The following is a 19846-nucleotide window of genomic DNA, read 5'->3' as shown; positions in this document are numbered from 1 at the left end:
CACACACACATAGTGAAGGTCGAGCATCTGCTTCGTCTCAGCCTTTCACTTTTTGCTGTATCTCTTCTACTGGACAGGAGAGTCGGGAGTCTCAGGTAGAAACATACAAAACTGTTTTTTTTTAAAAAAAAAAAAAAAAACAAACACTCCCAACGTTTGCGGTAAAAAATTCACGCCATCAAGGCCATAAAAATACATTTACAATTCTCAGACATGGCAAAGTAGTCCTGATTGTTTGACTTGAGGCAATCAGCTCCTCAGTCTCAACCAGACTGGGATTACATTACTATTAATACATATATATATATATATATATATATATATATATATATATATATATATATATATACGTATATATATATACATACGTGTATGTATGTGTGTGTATATATATATATATATGTATATATATATATATATATATATATACGTTTTATGCTGCGTTCATGTCATGTTGGATTTTTAAAATACGAGCTGCCGATGAGGAGAAGCTGTTAACGTCGTCCTCATGGTGATTAAAGAAAGTACATCTCCCATTTGGTGTTACAAATGGTTTCAAAAACAAAGAAATAATAATAATAATAATAAGCAGCTGACACGGCAGCTAATGTCATAAAGATCTAAATTATAAGTTACACTCACACCAAACAATCAACGCTACATACGAAGAACGAGTCAGATCTGCTGCGGTTTGTGGTCGATTTTCATTCATAAATAAGAATAATATTACATAAAAGGTGTTCCAACATTTCTCCATACTCTCCGTCTGTTTCTTGTTTTATGAACGAGGACTGGAAGCTTACTTCTTTTGACTGGTGAAGCCCTGAAATAATTCAGAGGCCACATTCTCTGTTTCACCAGCCAGATAAATATTCAGATCGCTCGACGACTAAAGCCACGATGACTTCAGTCTGTTTCTCAGTCTCGTTTAAAAGATCCCACATGGTTCGACAGGAGACGTTCAGTCCCCGATACTGAAAGGAGACCCAGGCCTTTGCCCTCTCGGCTTGGCCCGAAACAAACCCTCCTAAGTAATTAAAAGGATTTCAATTAATAATCAACCCGGGTCTGATCTAACAGCGCGCTCAGGTTCCTCGCACCTGAGCGGAGGATTCACTTGAACTTCAGAGAAGAAGTGGCATAAAACGCTGTGAGATTAGAGAATAAAAAGGTTCCATCTGCATTTATAGTTTTACTGAATGAAAGAAAAAAGTTACAACACTTCTACTACAAGTGTCGCAATATACTGTCTGTGCAACAACTTTGTCTCGACCTGCCTCCTCGGCTTTTACTACAGATCGTTCACCCATTACTCAAAACACAACCTGTCCTGAAACTGCACCGCTATGAGCCTCCAAAACACCCGCAGTATCTCTGACCAGTTAGTGTTTAAGATGGGATGTTTCATAATCTCAGGGGACAATTTAAACCAGATTCTTCATATGCAATAATAAATATTTTGTATCTAATTACAGGCAGAAGCTCATGCACATAACTCATGATTTTAAATGAGTTACATGTGTTTATTCTACATAAAACACATTTTCAACCAAAATGTCAGATGGAGCCTTAAAAATCCACCGTCAGCTGCGATCAGACGCCTCAATCCTTTAATTCATTGAGTACAGTAAATGTTCAGGAGTTCATGTTGGGGGGAGGGGGGGGGATCAGGACTTTACTAGAATCTCCATGATGTGGTCCAGCTCATTCAGGTCCATCAGACACGACTGGAGACTCCCAGCGGAGTTGTGGCCCGTTGGACGCATTTTCACGTCCTCGTCCGCCCAGAGCGACACACTGACGGGCCACAGGGAGCCCGTCGCCCAGGCTGCGGGCAGGTCCGATGTCTCGTACATGGATGTGTCAATGTCCTCGAAGATGTCGTCCAGGGCGAGGTCGCTGAGGTAGCCCATGGCGTTTACTGCATCACTAAAAGTATTGATTGTCGCAGCGGGCAGCGGTTTCTGCTGGTCAGGCGAGATGTTCACCTCCTGAGAAGAGAGTTCTGGGGACAGAGGCGGAGAAAGGCTTTCCCCGTCACCCTCTGCGCACCCGGGGCACGTAACCGGCATGTCCTCCCTGATGGCGTCCCTGAGAAGACAGGAGTCAGGGTGGACGCCGTTGAGGAGCACGTCCGGGGTGCAGGTCCCCGCCACGTCGCTCCGCATGTCCTCCTGGATCTGCCTGAGCGTGTTGATGAGGAGAACGGAGCGGCGCAGGCTGAGCTCCATCCCGGCCTGGTAGCGCTGCAGCTTCTCCAAACAGAGGCCGAGCACCCGCTGACGCTGCTGCAGGTGGCTCATGTCGGATTTGGGCGGACCCACAAGGAGCCCGCTCTCACCCTCCCTGTGATCCTCCACATCCTGCTGCTTCTCCTCCGTCACCGCAGCAGCGACGGACTCGGCCTCCAGCTCCTCCAAGCAGCTCCACTTCCGCTTCACGCCACGACCCAACATCGACCTAAACACAGATTAAAGAATATAAAGATCGGGCTGATACAACAATGTTTTTCTTCTCCTAAATATGACAAGCTTGTAAAGTTGTAAAGTCATCTGAAACAGCATTTAGACCAACTGGGAAGCTAAAATTCTCCCAAATAATGATGAAGTTGTTCATCATTTGGTTTGCATCATAAAATTACTACAGAGACTTACCTACTGCAGCTTCAACAGTAGGAAAACTCTTGATATTTAATGCATTTAGTCAAATGATTAACTTAAACTTCACAAAATGACAAAAACTTGACTTGACAGAGAGGAAGAGACTAACTTTTGTCAGGAGGATTTGTGCAGAGAGTCACAGTCAGGATCACATCAGGCTGCATTACCGTGTAGTAAACCTCTAGCATCTAGTTTATGTAAGAGCACCAAGCAAGCAAACATGGCTGGTTTCACCTTCATTTTCAATTCAAAAAGTCCAAAGAAAAACATGCATCGACATCAGAAAGACAACTGCAAATACTGAATAAACCGTCCAAGTTTACAGGAGGAAGTTTATGAGTTAGGGTTGGGTATTTTTTTTTTTTTTTACATTAAAGACAGGTGATGTGACAGCATTTTACTGCTATGACTCACTGCTGGATGCAAGACTGTACTCACCCATACAGGTGTGAGTCTGGTTGGTTACCTGAAGTGTTTCAACAGCTTGTTTTTTTTTATAAATTTTAAAAATAAATAGGTAACTTACACATGAAAATGGGAGTTGAACCCCCATCTGAGGGGTTAAAGCTGCTTGGTCTGAATTGGTACAAGGGTGAACATCTTAACAAGTAAAACCTCTGATTAAATAACTCATAAATCACACTATTTCATCTTTAAAGCAGTCGAAATAACATTATAATTCAGCTCTATCGTACTAATTCAACCCAGGACACCCAAGAAACAGCCCGAAGCCCTCAACGGTCCCCGGACTTCAGCGGGGGGGGGAGCACAAGCTCGGCTCAAACCAAGTTTGACGGCAAAACTTGAGGACATTTTACGTGTAATAATAAAAACATGTTTCAATAAAAGTACCTTACGTGTCCTTGGAAAGTGTCATGAGCTGTTTGAATCCGTCGGGGCTGGTATCGTTTGGTCGCCGCGTTCCTCCGCTGTCGGGTCGAGAGGAATAAGAGGAATGTTCAGAGCGTCCACAGCGGCGGGGGGAGGGGGAGGGAGGAGGAGGCGGGGCCGCGGAGCTCGAGACGGGCTGTGATTGGTCCGTTCGCCCGCTGATCAAGCCTCCGCCTCCGCCACTCACGGGGCAGCGAATGTGCGACCGTTTGTTCCGACCGGCGAGCTGCTGCGTTCAATTGCAGCTCGTGTAAATCAGTATCGAAGCACACGTGAGCGGCGAAAAGCGATCGTTGGGAAAATGTGGGATTTATTATGACACGGATCGATTTCGCTCCACAAGTGTAAAAGTATTAATACAAATACTGATCGTGGTGTTAAATACTGTCGACACTCATTTAAAAAGACAAATTATTCATAGCTGTAGCCTGCAGCCGAGGGCGGCTTGTGGCATAGGCCACATAGGTGGTCACCTAGGGCAGTGGTTCTCAAAGTGGGGTCCGGGACACCCAAGGCTCTTGAGGAGGTTCCAGGGGGTCCCAAGCATAAAGGGGACTGATAATGATTTATTTCCAATATAATTCAATCCATAAGTAAGACAATGACAGAATGTATACACTGCATTACATATACAATGTATACATTTCATACATTCACTGTAATAAAACATCTCAAGACAAAAATGGGGTACCCTGGGACAAAATCTTATTTAATGGGGCTCTATGGTCTAATTTGTGTCAGTTAAAGGGGCCTTGATGTGAAAATTTTTTAAAACCACTGGGCTAGGGTGTCTAATGAGGCAGCGGCACCATCGGGTTTTGTTTTGTTTGTTTGGGTTTTTCTTACTGACAGGTGTGCTTGTATACAGCTTTTGGAAATAAGCACATGTTCTCCCTTCTCAAAGTTGTTCCTCTGTTTTTCTCCATTGACTTGCATGGTTTTCATCTGATGATTGATTTTCAAAGCTTTACTGGACGGTCGGTCAGTTTTCTGCTGACAACCAACAACCCCCCACTTACCTTTTTGTCTGGAGCACTGGGAGGACTTTGTCTGGGTTGGAGGTACCATTGTTGCACTTTTTGAGGTTTCCAATCTAAAATCCCATCTAAGGCACCAACATGGTCTGCCTGCAGCACTATAATAACTGCTGGCTTGACATTTCAAATCTTTTATTTCAAGTAAAAATAAATACTGATACCACAGTGTAAAAATACTGTGTTATGAGTAAAACTCCTGCTTTCAGTAATAGGCAACAGTATTGTCAGCTAAATGTACTTAAATGCCACTTAGATCCCATCACAGCAAATGAAAACTGAATAATGGTGCGTTACATTAACACAATTATTTGTAAATTTTACATTTGCACATAACATGTACCATTTATACTGTTTGCACATTCCTGGTTAACATCATCTTAACTCAACAGCTCTTTTCACTAGGAATATATTTTTACTATATTTACTATATTTTAATTGTACATTTTATTTTCATAGTTATATCATCTGTATGTTGTGGTAGCTGTATTTTCTCCTACTCTGTATAGGTTCTTGTTATTTCTCTTACCTTCTATTTTTTGGTTGTTATGCACCACAACACCAAGGCAAATTCCTTTTATGTGCAAACCTACTTGGCAATAAACCTGTTTTTGATTATGATTAAAGTATCAAAAGTAAATTTATCCAATATGCAGCAAAATGTCCCTTGTGAGTGTTTTATTATCAGATGTTTGTCACCAGATGGTGGACTGCTGCCAAACCAAGTGTAATTGTGTTTAAAATGTAATGACAATAAAGTATCTAATACATGAACATGTAAAAAGAACTTAAGTGTTGTAGCTAATTGAGGTGGATTTAATTTTAACTACTTTACTTTGTAGTTTTAATCTATAACAATACGTCATAATTTATAATCTCAACATGTTTTTTTTGTAATATCTTGAAATAATAACTACAGCTGTCAGATAAATGTAGTCAATGTAAAAAGTACAGTACCACCCTCTTAAGTATTAAGTACTATGAAATGGAAATAATCAAGTACCCCAAAAGTATACTTAAGTAAAGTACTTATGTAAATGTACTCAGTTACATTTCATCACTGGTGGTTTTGATAATATTCAAGATCCTAAAAATGATGCTTTAGTGGCACCAAAAATAAATAAATAAATGCTTATTGGTCCTTTTGGCATCTTTGTGTGAATCCAAGTATGATTAAAGAGGTAAAAATTTTACTGTACGTCAGAGGAAATATGAAGTAAAATGCTTTAAGGATTACAGATGTCTCCAGTCTTCAGTTTTGGAAGAACTATGAGTACTTTTACTTCAGTAAAAGTAAAGATACCATAGTATAAAAATACTGCATTACAAGTAAAAGTCCTTGATTCAAAAGGTAAGTAATGAACTAACATTGTACAAAAGTAAACATTCTCATTATGCCAAGTGGTCCCATTCAGAGTGTTTTATTAACCATACATGCATATATTATTATCATTATTATAGATGTACTGTTACAGTTTATAAAGTAGTTAAAATTAGCTCCACCTTGACAACATTAAAATGCTTCTTATATGTTAATGCAATATGTACACTGCATTATACTTTATAAACTGATTATTTATTTTCCATAAAAAAAATCTTCATTTGAAAAGTAACCAGTAATTATAGTTACAAAATAAATGTAGTGGAGTAAAAAGTGTAACATTTCTCTCTGAAATGCAATAAACTATAAGAATAAAATGTAAATATTCAAGTAAAGTACTTAATTGTACATTGCAGTACAGTACAATACAAAATAAATAAACCGCCACTGCCAATCTTCAAAAACATTGTATAGGTTCATTATTTTACGATCAACAATTTTTATTTTGAAAGTACAAACACACACAAAACAGTATGGTTTCATATTTAAAAACACAACAGCACAGGGGTTTCTACATTTTTCTTGCTCATAACCTTGTTTTTAGATGTAAAAAATCTCTTCACACACTCAAAAAGTTGTGTGAGTTCAAATGTAACAGGGGGCCCGGTTGGAATATATAGAAATGATGTATTTCATAAATACAGTGTATCGATGTTATAATAAATAGGCCTATCTAGGGGGTTTCAGTGAGCACCTGAACGCAGCATTTTAAAGGGACAGATGACTCAGAGGGGAAGAGGAAGGACGTGACCGGAAAAACGGGGAAGGCGAATACCAAATAAGGAAACTCCTCTTTCACGTTTTTCCGTCTCTTCCTACTGAAGCTGTCACAAGGTTTGTGCTGGACTGGATCAGGCGGACGGACTCTCGCGAGATTTTGAGTGTAAGCTCGAGAGTTTTTCCCTGTCACAACAACTACACTTTTGCTTCTTCTTTCTTGTTCCTCTTCTGAACATAAAGTAAACAACATTCTTGCGTTTTTTCGTCGTCTGACCTACATTTTCTGGTGTTTTTGTAACACACATGCATGACTATCAAAATCACTCAGCTCTTAAGTTTCAGGTCTGTGATAAAAGATTAAAAAAAAACAGAGTTACTATAAAATCCAGTCAGTAGACCTTAACATTCATACATGTAGAGGAAGTTATTAGGGGATGTTTGAGGGGTTTTTGGGTTGTGAGTTGTTGTTTTTTAAGTAATTCATTTTAGAGCTGCAACGATCAGTTGATTTATTATTTTAGTCATTTTTTAAGCCAAAATACCAAAAGTTTGCTGTTTCCAACCCTTAAAATATGATGATTTCATACTTTTCTTACTCATATATGATTGTAAACTGAATTATCTTTGGATTTTAAACTGTTAGTCAGACAAAACATCTGAAGATGCCACCTTTGACTCTGGGAAACTGTAATGTTTCACTTTTTTCTGCCAATTCATAAACCAAACGATTAATTAACTGATTCAAGAAATAATCTGTATATTAATCAATAATGAAAACAATAATTGCAGCCCTAATTCATTTAATTAATCTCTGCTGGACAATCACAGAATTCAACTAGCTATGGGATCCGTTTTGTCATTATTCCCAACTGAAATGTTTTAGTTAAATTTGTAAGAAATAGTCGTCATGAGTTTATGAAGAGAACCTGAAAGCAGCATGAGCCCACTGGCGGTGGTACAGTCAACAGACAACACATGCATTGTAAGTAAGGTATGTTATTTATTACACTGATGGGCAGAATAATTGCTTCCAGGCATGTCAGTAAAGAAAATTAAGACATCACGTGTACATCTAATATATCTCTGAAACAACGCGTCACACTTACTGTTCGTTCTCTGTTGCTGCTTTTTGAGACACTACAGTGTCTTTCTCTCTCTGATGACTCGCTTTCCTCAGGCTGCTTTTTTGCTGAGTCACCGAGGCCATTAATCTTTAACTATGGAGAAACCAAGACTCGGCAGCAGGCCAACACGCACAGTAAACTAGAATATTACACCTTTTCATAGTTTCAGACAAGACGTGGGTTGTATTTAACTGTTTCATTAATAGGAATATGAAAAGATATTAGTTCAGTAGACTTCAAAAGTAGCATTCATTATTAATAGATGAACGAATACATAACCAGGCCTGAGATTTTGTGTGGTTCTACTGTGAAGAGGTTAGATTCATGCATGTTCTCAGCTGCACACAGACAATAGTCCCATTCTGTTGAATTCATTTTAACACTCACTGCATATCTAATGCACAATCTCACGGTCCAACGTCATCATGTGAGAGCACGTGAGGACAAAGGTCCTTCTGCAGCCGAGTCACTTCTAATTCTCTTTCGGTATTTTCATGTCATTATTGCGAAAGAAAAATTTTACACAAAAAACACAGAAACGCACTCAGCAGCTACAGTAGCGGAGCTCTTGAGCAAGGCAGTAAACTGCTTCAGGACTCACCACATTGATCAGGAGGAGTAATTCTGCAAGATGTGAGCTTTGTGCAGTTTTTCATGCACCATAACAGGCCCTGGTGAGCGTGTCGCACCTCTAAGTTTTGAGTATTCAAGTAAAATTTTATTTGTATAGCCAAATATCACAAACCAGCCACACAGGGCTTTACAGTCTGTACAGCAATACGACATCTTCTGTACTTAGACCCTTGATTTGAAAAGGAAAAACTCCACAAAAGAAACCCTGTAATGGGGGGAAAAATAGAAGAAACCTGAGGAAGAGCAACAGAGGAGGGATCCCTCTTCTAGTACACACAGACATGCAATAGATGTGTGTACAGAATAGAGCAAGATGGCAAAACACAGCATGAAGAAACAGAAAGTTACCAACTGAACTGTATCTGTAACACCTGAAAATTGTCAATGAATACTTGTGTCTTATACATTTACAGTTTTTGTTGACATTGTCAGAAAGGTGATAATTCTATGTTATGTTTGCTATTGTGGTCATTTACTGGAGTGCGTTATACTGAAAAGTGTTCCTTCCCTCCATGGGGTGAACAAAATAATGGGAAGTTGAATTATCACCTTTCTGACAATGTCAACAAAAACTGAAAATGTTCGAGCTTCATACAGGTAGTTCATGGCGGAGCTGTTGTGTTGGATCAGTTAGATTGTGCAGGTGTTCCTAATAAAGTGCTCAGTGAGTGTTTTTTTTTTAACTTTATTGGTTGTTGATCCAACATACTTGTATATAAACCTGCTGCTGTAAACACTCGTACCAGTCACAAATAAATAAGCAATTTACTCCTGTTTGAGTTTGAGTAGTACACTAACTTACCGTTTCAGGAAATTAACTTTTAAAAAGGCTCATTAAAGTAAATATATATATATATATATATAGTATTTGTGACCTGTTTTTCAAATGTGAACCAAACTTGTGGCTAAAAAGTCCCCTACGAATGTCCCATTTAGTAATCAGCTATTTAAGGAAATGATTTTGCCTCCAAAAAAAAAAAAAAATGAAACCAATATTTGTGACGCATTTCAAAACATTGAAGTTGTCAGTAGGAACCAGTGGGCTTTGAACTGAGTGCCGCAGACTGGTTAGGCAAGTCAAAAAGTACCGAGAGACAGAAATTAGTTGCTGGTTTTGGTCTCTTCATAACATAAATATAGAATATTACCAGTTTTACCCTTTAAGCTCAACACAGATGAGCAGTAAGAAAATGTTAACAATGAAAATACTTTGCAGAAAAGGAAAATTGTGCTCTAAAATAAGTGATAAAACCACATGACACAATCAATAGTCGCACCTTTTATTATAAAAAATATTTACAAAGATGCTACAATGTTTTTTTTCCTTAATATAAAAAAATGCATACATTTTACAACGGTAATTAGTCTTTGAAGTTCTAGCTCCCATTCAGACCAGAGTGACATCCTTCAGGAGTGTTGTGGTAAGGTATTAAGCGTGTCGTAATACTGTATTTTTGTCAATACATTTTGTTTGCCTGAGTTAATCTCTTCATCACGATGATAAGGAACAATTTTGAAAAATGCATTTGATTTTTCCACATCTTTAGGAGAAAAGGCAACTGTTTGCATAAAAGGAATTAAAGGACATTTGAGTCGTATACAATCATTTTGAAACACGTATGACAGAGCTGCATAGTGATTTGAATAGTAACCCGGTTATTATTATTATTACTAATAATAAAAAAAAAAAATGTGAGGAATAAATAGGTACTGCATTCAAACCGGAGGGAAAAAAATTTAGATAAATATAATTTCATTGGGCCTCATGGTTGATTTTGTAGTCAATATGGCATGTCTGTACCTAGATATAATAAATACAATAAATAAAACAACAATAAATTAGATGGGTTAACACAGAAAATTCTTCATTTGTAGTTATAACAAATGAGAGAAAGAAATATGGCTTCTTGATGCAGTTATCACCCCGGGGTTTCTCCAAATGCTTCAGGAAAAGCTGTTATTAGGATCTGTATGTAAAAGCAGGGCAGGAAACTTGCTTTAATTTGTCCGCTGGCCACTGTAAACCCACCAGAAACGGAACAAATCTTGACCAGCGCTCGGTTGGGTGTCTGGCAGTAATTCTCCTTCCCTGCATAAAGCTTTTTGAGAAAAAAATGAAAAGAACAGCGCCTATAAAGTGTGACGATGCCAGTCCCGACACCTGTTACAGTCGACTTTGTTATACCAAACCATGGGAAGACACTGTCTCGAGTCTGGCTACATTAAAATCTTAAAAACCGCTTGGGAGGGAAAAAAAAAATAATAGTAATATCAAATGATACTTGCAAAATCCCCAAGCTGTATAATGCAAAAAATATATTTCTATATACACATACGTACATATACATATATTCCATTCATAATTGCTCAAATCTTTAGGAAAATATGCATTGATTCATAGATTTGGATTTACAATTTGTTCTGATGCATGTAGTGTGATGATTTTTTTTTCTTTTTCTGAAGTCCATGTAACAATAAATAGAAATGGACAAAAATGGCAGAGAATACGACCAGAAGGAGCTAGTATGACAGAATGTATGACAGACGTAAACATGGAAAGTACGTAAATAAAAATGCATCATGGTATAGGTAATTATCCTTGCCTTCTCACAGATATCGTTGAGTTTTGGATTTCATCAACAAAGTAGGAAACTAATGGCTTCGTCCACAGACCTCGGCGGCTTGTGGATCGCAACAGTTCACCCTCTCGCTACTTTTACCTGCCAATTACTTCTTTTTTTTTTTTTTTTTTTGAAATACAAGATTAAAGTGTCCCAACAGCAGCTGCCTGTTCGGCTAAACTGGCTGTTAGAGCAGACTAACTACAACTCAGCCAATCCTAAAAATGAATTTGGCTTGCTGTTAATTTCCCACCTTGTCCCAAAACCTTCAACAATCTCCGTGTATAACAATACCACATTCAGAACACGCACATGTGTATTGTGCATAGTCTGGTAAGAGTCTGTGGGATCAGTACGGGCCAGAGGAATGTTCTGAGTTTCAGGATCCCACTATGATCTCCATGATGTGGTCCAGTTCGTTCAGGTCTGACCTACAGCTCGAGCTGGAGCTCAGGGCCGTGGGCCCGTGAGAGGAGAGGCTCTCCAGCAGATCGTAAGGCCCCATCTTCGGAGCGCTCTGCATGCCTGTCAGCACCGTATCGAGGTCATAGTAAGATGGGTCCACGTCTGAAAACAGCTCCTCGAGCGCGGGGTCAGGGGGCGGCGTCGGGTGCTTGATCTCAAAAGTCCCAAAAACCTGCTCCCCCGTCCTGGAGTCTGCGGTCAGATGGTCCCGGTCCCCCTCCTCTCCTTCCGACACACATTCCTCGCTGTCCTCCTCTTCGTCCTCCTCGCAATCACCGTCTTCTTCTTCCTCCTCCCAGCAGGGTCCCATGCCGAAGGGGCCCGCCAGGTAAGAAGCAGAAGACAGCTGGGGGGAGACGGGCGACAAAGTGGACATGGTGACCTCTGTCTCCACGTCTCCCTCCATCACCACCTCCTCTGTGTGGTAGCCTTCCTCCAGACCAACCACTGAAAAGGGCTTGGGGCTCTGCCCCGCCTGAGCTGCTGCGTCCGTCTGTCGGCAGAGCACCTCGGTGGCTACCAGGCGGTCAGCGGGACACTGAGCGGCTGCCAGGGCCTGGGTCATGATCTGCCAGGTGCCGTCCTGGGTCATCTCCTCCTGGATCTGCCGCACAGTGTTAGCGATGAGCACCGAGCGGCACAGGTTGGGCTCCACTAGCATGTGGCAGAGCTGCAGCTTGATCAGCGACATGTCAAGCAGCGACTGCCGCTGCAGGCTGTAAGAGGACGACAGCGTCCGAACCGCTGCAGACGTAGCCGCCGGGCTCTGGTCGCCACTGGGGACCGGCTCCTCCCCGGAGTCTGAGAACTTGCGTTTGGTGCCCTTCGGGAACATGTTGTCTCTCTGTGGTGACGGTGAGGAGACAGAAACACAGTCAGACACCCTGCGGCAAAACTTTTCAACAAATGTTTGACACTGACAAACACACAAATTTGTCTACTGTTCTGAATTTCACTAGCTACGAGCATAATGGAAGTAATAAGTGCCATGTAATTAATAATGTGAATGTGTGATGTAATGAGGCTATGTGGTGTGATATTTGTGTATGAACATGAGGGAGCTAGGGCTACAAACTGCTGAGTAGCAGCTGTGACTTTATAAATAAACTCTACAGGTTAAACTCTTTGTGGACTACAGTAAACAGTAAATTGTTTGTTGTAGTTGTTTTTTTCTTAAAGTTTGCTATACCTTTCCTGTTGAGAGGCACAGGCAATAGCATAGCAGCTTGGTCCCGGCTGCAACGCTTCAAGTACTTTTGTACGAGCGACAAGCAGCTTTTGTTCAGCACCATTTCTGCCCATTTTAGGCCAGTCTGAAGCAAGACTCCTGCTGGGCGGAACAACCACACTTTTAACAGACCACTGAGCCACCGAAAATAGCATGGTTACCAACTAAATGCGAACGCTGCATCAAAGTAAGCACAGACTAGAGAGACCTTTTGTCAGAAAACAAAACAAAAAAATTAAAAAAAAAAAAAAAAAAAAAAACAGCACTCAAGTTACATGATCAGTGCACTTATATTCTTTCCCACTGCCACCTGTGATCAAGAAAATATCCTAATCAATAAGGTGCTTTTTAAGGGATTAAAAAAAATATATATGAAAAATAACATTTACAATATTCACAATACAATATACCACCATAAACCACTAATATTTACAAGGGATATCAGGTTTCCGGGTCTACACACGCCACACTTCAAAACTAGTAGAACAAGATTTTCACTTTCTCTTCACTGGGGAGGGGAAGAAAAGTAGAGTCAACTTCCTTATTACACCCTGCTTCAAACACACAAATGTCTCACAGGAATAAAAAAAAAAACACAACACTCCTGTCCCCCGAAAATAAACGGGATGCGAGTACAAGACTGAGCTCAGCCTGTGGCGTTTAATTTTTTTTTTTTTTTCACCCCAGATCAGAAAGAAAAATAAGTTTTTGCAGTAGCCGGCTGCGTCTCCTCTGTGTAAAAACCTGTGGGCAGGGCATTTGGGTCATCTCTTCAGGTTTCTATTTGTGATACATTTACATATAATCACAAAACCAAGAAAGGGTGGGGTGGGGTAACAATGAAAATATCATTAATACATTTATAGGACTGTAAAACATAAGTGTTAAGGTTTACAGAAAACAGCACAAGAGGTGACAACAATACCACAAAGTCTGCCCACTTCTCCTTAGAAAAGAAAATGAAACTAAATGACACTGCTGTTATTGTCATAATTGAGCTGCGCACTTTAAAAAAAAAAAAAAAAAGGGGGGGAGATTCTTACATTTTCATTTTAGGAATGCTAAACAATACTAAAGCCCTATAATCTGTCCAAATTACATACCATCTTAAAATGAACACACTGTAGCGCTCGGGCCTGTTGTGCGGGACTGTACGGCCAAAAACTAGGATGGAAAAAACACAACAATACTACATAAATTAACAATTTTTTTGACATTTAATCCATATATATATAATCAAATATGACATCAGAAATAGTGATATTGTATACATTAAGAACTTTCCTTCACTTCTCCAACAGTAGAGGGAGTTACTTTGCTTCCTTACACACATGAAAACCCGACATTCAATGAAGAAAGATTATTAAAATTACAGCTACTGTCTTCCCTGGATTAGTCAGACCATATGTTCATGAATCCATACCAAAAAAAGAATCTAATGTACACTGATTGATTAAGGAGCCTGGAGGTCTTTGAGTCCTCGCTTGCATAGAGTAACATTTCCTGACAGTGGATAAAATAGAGGGAGGGGGGGAAAAAAAGTCATTTATGAAGGTGCCCGGAGATCTAAAATACAAAAAAGGGGGGTGAGAAAACAATTATGGACATGTGTTGTCTTCCTTGTGTAGTGCATTTGTGCTGGTCCCTGTTAAACAAGAGACACTAGAGAGCACTATCTCCCTAAAGGAAACAACAACAACAACAACAACAATGTGGAAAGAATTTGAAATGGAGAATAAACACAACCAGGAGGGTTAAAACAGGCCTACAAGCTGAGAGAAAGCACAATGCAAAGAGAGGGGGAGAAAAAAAACAGTTTTGGACATGACAGAATTTGTTTGTTTGTTTGTTTTTTACTGAACAGGTTTACTAGTGAGTGTTGTTTTTTTGAACACCATGTAGTTCAGCATTTTGGGGTGAAATCTCAGGGGATTTATTGGGTGATTTACACATGAAAACCTACATCTGTGACTAGTGGGTGTTAGTTTGGGTATTAACTTTATTATACAAGACACAGGTCTGATTGAAAATGTATTGATCACTCTGATCAGGTATCTGTACAGCTGATGTGTCATTTTTCCATTTAAGTTCTTTGCAGTTTTTGATCCTTATTTGATTGTGTAATAATTAGTGATAAAAGATCATAAAAACTGTATTTGTGGAACACATTTCATACAGAAATGCAGCTCAAAGTTGTAGTTGTTTATATAAAATAGAATGGATCCAAAAATTTAAAGCATTTATACAAAAAACAAATAAAAACTGTTTCATACAGTGTTGATGAAACTCTTCTTAGCCCATTGCCAACACCTGCTTCCCATCCTGGCCACTGAGTGTATACAGTAATTTAGGACGTGTTAACTGCCGTTATCTCAGATCCTAATAGTGCTGTATTATATTATTTAACAAATAAGATATCAATTAAACTATTTTAGTAAATTGTTCTGTATATAAAGTAACAACGTTGCCCATAAGGTTTCAAAAACCCAAACTAACAGGTACAATGACATGAATGCCTTCCTCAGAGAAAGTTACAAAAACCTTAAAATATCATGAAACGCTTCTACATGCTGCAAAATGGTTTATGTTTGAGTTTATAAACATTACAAACTCCACAATATCATCATATGTTATTCAGAGTGTGTGTAAGACTAATATCTGGTACTTATAAGAGATCATTTTTCTACTACAGATGCTTAATTAGAGTGATTGAGATACAGATCATCTCCAATACACTAAAAAATCAAGCGCTGCAACTAACGATCATTCTCATTATCAATTAGTTGTTTGGTCCATAAAATGTCAGAAAATGTCTCGTTTTATCCCGCCCAACAACCCACAACCCAAAGATGTTTAGTTTACCATCATAGAGGACTAAAGAAACTAGAAAATATTCACATTTGAGAAGCTGGAATCAGAGAATTCGGAAATTTTCTTCTTAAAAAAAAATGACTCGAAACGATGAATCGATTATAAAAATAGTTGGAGATTAATTTAATAATTGGCAGCTAATCGATTGCAGCAACTCTACTAAAATCACAAACACTTCAACGCATTTTAGAGTCTTAACAATTAATTTAATCACTTTTTTTAAAAACGAGATTTAACAAGAAAATGCCAAAATACGCGGTGTTCAAAAACTCAGATATCAAGTGTAAAAAAGAAGAAAATCACTTCGTTGAAATAATGCAAATAATGTTCTGAATTTACACTTACTTACATTTTCATCAAAGAAAAACTAACAAATAATTAGTGGAGGAATTGTTCATGTAAAAATAGCAGTGGTGGAAAGTAACTAAGTACTGTACTTATTTTAAGATACGTGTACTTTTGCTTGAGTGTTTCAATTTTATGCTACTTTATACTTCCAATTCGCTACATTTCAGAAAGAAATATTGTATTTTCTACTTCGCTACATTTATTTGACAGATAGGGCCGGGCAATACATCGATATTATATCGATAGCATGATATGAGACTAGATATCGTCTTAGATATTGGATATTGTAATTTGGCGGAAGTGGTGCCTTTTCCTGGTTTTAAAGGCTGCATTACAGTTAAGTGATGTAATTTCTGAATTTACCAGACTGCTGTTCTATTGTTAACCACTCAGTCATTATATCCACATTACTGATTATTATTTATCAAAAATCTATAGTCACCAATAGTCATCCTTACAATATTGTTGCAATATCGATATTAAGGTATTTGGTCAAAAATATTGTGATATTTGATTCTGTCCATATCACCCAGCCCCACTCACAGATTAAGATTACAAATTTTCAATAAAAAGCATAAAATACAATGCAGTGATGATTAATCCAGATGTTACAAGCCTTTGTCATTTGTGTTAAAAGTTTGGAAACTGATCGATTAATGGTTGCAGCAGCTCTACTAAAATCACAAACACTTCAACACATTTTAGAGTCTTAAAATATATTTTTAATTCATTTTTCTAACAAGATTTCACAAGAAAATGCTGATATATGACATGTTCAAAGACTTTATCAGAAAGCTAAAAAAAAAAAACACCTTTTTGAAATAATGCAAATAGTGTTATAAGTCTGCTTTTAGTATTACACAACATGATATATATCAGTCCCTCCAGGAAATCGCAATAATTAATGCAAATTCAAGTGAGCTTGCAATTTTGCAAAGTTACCACTACTTTTCCGCATGAAACGTCCAAATCAACAGACTGATTGTGATTTGGCTCGATTGTTATATTAAGTGTCTTCATAACTTATAGTATTCAGGTGGAAGATGGACAAATCTCACCTGACAACAACACTGACTGCCACAGACCAAGCAGAACAATCCCCAAATGTCCCCAAATGAGGTTTAAGACAGAAGAATATAAGCTGATGTTGTTCAGACAGGTGGACAAAATCTACCTCAAACATAAAAATGGACACTTAGGAAACTATATTTTTATGTTAATGGCACTATTGAGTGATTGTACTTAGTGCTAATGTTGAAGTGAATTTATTTAATAAAGGCTTATAAATAGGACTCAAGTACAGTATTTTCTTCTTTATATAACTTTGACCCCATTGTTCTCATGTTCAGAAAATAATTTTAAAAATTAGCACTGAGATATAGTTGCTGCTGTGATTTGCTGTATGCTTTTTTATCAAAGTGATTACACATGAATCTTAATTTGTAGTTGTTTTTTTTAACTCGTATTATTTTCTTTTGCTTGCAACTTTTCCCATTTCCTGCAATTTTACTGCAAAAAAAAAAGAGCACATAAAACATGACACATTTTGGGGGGGAAATAAACACTCATTTTGGCCGCAATCATCACAAAAATAAAGCTCCGTGAAATCCTGGAGGGACTGAGTCAGCCGTGATAAACACAGTATTAATGTTAGTGCTACTTGTGTTGTACCATGCTAGGAGCCAGAAGCCAAACAAAATGCAGCCTCGCTTTACGTCAATGGCTCCTAGCATGACCCATCCCCCACTGCACACACACACAGTAAAAACCCCACACTTTCTCCGCTCGCCGTCATAAATGAATAAATAAAACTTTAAAAACAACACCGGGGCTGCTTTAATTCACTCACCCTCCCCTCTCTCCTTGTTAACGACACAATATAAGCGATATCAGGGGTTAAATTGGCGCCGTTAATGCCGCTTTAAAGGGCCGCTCGGCTCTCCTGGCCGTGACTGCCGCATGCTTTGTCTTTTCAGCATCAGAGCTACCGAGCGACAATGAGGCCATTTTGCGCTAGTAGCTAACAGCTAGCCGGCTAGCTACGGACCTGACTTTCCGCTTCTGAGCTTGCCACTAGCTAACTGGGTTTCGAGTGAAACGGATAAAAAAAACACGATATAAACCGCCCGGCTGTTCGGCCTACTGTACCCCGTTTCCTCTTTACTCATTAAGAAAAGCGAATGCTATAGCGAGCGTAAAGCTAATTAGCCAAAAAAGCGCCCACCCATCCTCCGCGGTCCTTCCTCCTTCCTACCCAAAAACAAGAGTTTTTTCGCCGCGGCTGAGCTGTTAAGTTCCCCCCTTAAAAAACAAACAATAAACCCCGGTCTGCCTGTTTTTTTTAAAGAAATTACCGGAGGACGGGAGGTTATGTCGCTGTACTCACCTCGTGTTTGTGTTATTTTATTCCAGTCTCGGTCATAGGATCGACGGCAGGGAAAGCGGAGATCAGGTTCAGATGAGATCATTCATGCCACGGCTTCAAAAACTGAAGTACCTCAGTGCTGCTGCTGCTGCTGCTGCTGCTGCGGAGCGGAGAGGAGCGGGCGGCAGGGAGGGAAGGGCGGGGGGAGGGGAGCCATATGCCTGGGATTCCTCTCTAATCATTCCTCCCTGCTCTTCTCTCCTCCAAACGCTTTATTTGGCGAACAAGTGAAAGCTTGTAGTGTGCATCGAGAACAATAAATAAAACGTCAGGAGTCGTTTTGTTTTTTTTGGTTTGTTTGTTTTAATATATACCCGATCTGAATTAATCACAGTTTAATCAAATAAAATTAAGAAATAATTAGTGTCATGTAAAAATAGAAATACCTAGTAGCAGTGGTGGAGAGTAACTTAGTACATTTGCTCAAGTACTTTAGTACTTTAAGTACAATTTTGAGTATTTATGCTACTTAATACAAACAATGGTTCCACCTGTATGTAGACATTGTATGTTGTTGTCCACTTGTTTCTATATGTATGTAAAGCTGCAATGATTAGTCGATTAATCAATTAGTTGCCAACTATTTTGATGATTGATAAATCGTTTTGAGTCACTTTTTAAGAGGAAAATGTTCAAATTCTCTGATTCCAGCTTCTTAAATGTTGAATATTTGCTGGTTTCTTTAGTCTTCTATGACAGTAAACTGAATATTTTTGGGTTGTGGACAAAAACAAGATATTTGAGGATGTTATCTTGGGCTTTGGGAAACACAGATTGACAGATTTCACCATTTTCTGACATTTTATAGACCAAACAATTAATCAAGGATATAATGGACAGATGAATAGATCATAAAAATAATCGTTAGTTGCAGCCATGTGTCTATTTTTTCATCCGCTTGCGTGTACATTATAGTGATATGTTTAAGTTTAATCATCATTGTTCAGCTTGTTGTCCTTGTGTGTCTTTCTGTATGTAATTACATCAAGAGTCACTAGAAACCAGATTCCTTGTATGCGTGAACATGTTTGGCCAATAAAGCTGATTCTGATTCTGATTCTGATTTTGACAAAGCAGCACTTAGGATCACCTGATTATCTGATAAAGCACATTTATTTAAATGTATTTTATCAACAGTGGTAGAAAGTAACTAAATACATTGACTCAAGTACTGCACTTAAGTACAATTTTGAGGTACTTGTACTTCACTTGAGTATTTCTGTTTGATGTTACTTTATACTTCCACTCCACTACATTTCAGAGGGAAATATTGTATTTTCTACCCCACAACATTTATTTGACAGCTTTAGTTACTTTTCAGATGAAGATTTGACACAATGGATAATATAATAAGCTTTTAAAATACAACACAATGTTAAAGATGAAACCAGTGGTTTCCAACCTTTTGGGCTTTTGACGTCTTACAAAAAGCAGTGTGTAGTCGG

The 19846-nt window shown here is 38.7% G+C and overlaps 2 protein-coding genes across 9 annotated transcripts; both read right to left on the bottom strand.

Moving 5' to 3' along the window:
- Positions 1-1588: 1588 nt before the first annotated feature.
- On the bottom strand, positions 1589-3706 carry si:dkey-177p2.6 (uncharacterized protein LOC568712 homolog). Of its 3 annotated transcripts, none has more exons than XM_044374947.1 (2): positions 3518-3706; positions 1589-2460 (listed from the first exon to the last, which is right to left on the bottom strand). In XM_044374947.1, exons 1-2 carry the CDS (start codon positions 3535-3537, stop codon positions 1668-1670), a joined length of 813 nt encoding a protein of 270 aa, XP_044230882.1. In that variant the 5' UTR covers positions 3538-3706; the 3' UTR covers positions 1589-1667. The 3 variants fall into 3 exon arrangements, with proteins under 3 accessions (XP_044230882.1, XP_044230883.1, XP_044230884.1); XM_044374948.1 differs by having other exon boundaries at positions 3513-3674; XM_044374949.1 differs by lacking the exon at positions 3518-3706 and adding an exon at positions 2770-3066.
- A 6003-nt stretch (positions 3707-9709) lies between these two features.
- Positions 9710-18563, bottom strand: cdca4 (cell division cycle associated 4). Of its 6 annotated transcripts, none has more exons than XM_044375049.1 (4): positions 18363-18563; positions 13861-13921; positions 12719-12859; positions 9710-12373 (listed from the first exon to the last, which is right to left on the bottom strand). In XM_044375049.1, the coding sequence occupies exon 4, from the start codon at positions 12362-12364 to the stop codon at positions 11444-11446; it is 921 nt and encodes a 306-aa protein (XP_044230984.1). In that variant the 5' UTR covers positions 12365-12373; positions 12719-12859; positions 13861-13921; positions 18363-18563; the 3' UTR covers positions 9710-11443. The 6 variants fall into 6 exon arrangements, with proteins under 6 accessions (XP_044230984.1, XP_044230983.1, XP_044230980.1 ...); XM_044375048.1 differs by having other exon boundaries at positions 12719-12856; XM_044375045.1 differs by lacking the exon at positions 12719-12859.
- Positions 18564-19846: the final 1283 nt, after the last annotated feature.

The sequence above is a fragment of the Thunnus albacares genome, chromosome 15 (assembly GCF_914725855.1).
Source record: "Thunnus albacares chromosome 15, fThuAlb1.1, whole genome shotgun sequence".
NCBI lineage: Eukaryota > Metazoa > Chordata > Actinopteri > Scombriformes > Scombridae > Thunnus > Thunnus albacares.
Note: the sequence above shows the minus strand (reverse complement) of the source record. Positions and strands in the feature narration are given on the sequence as shown.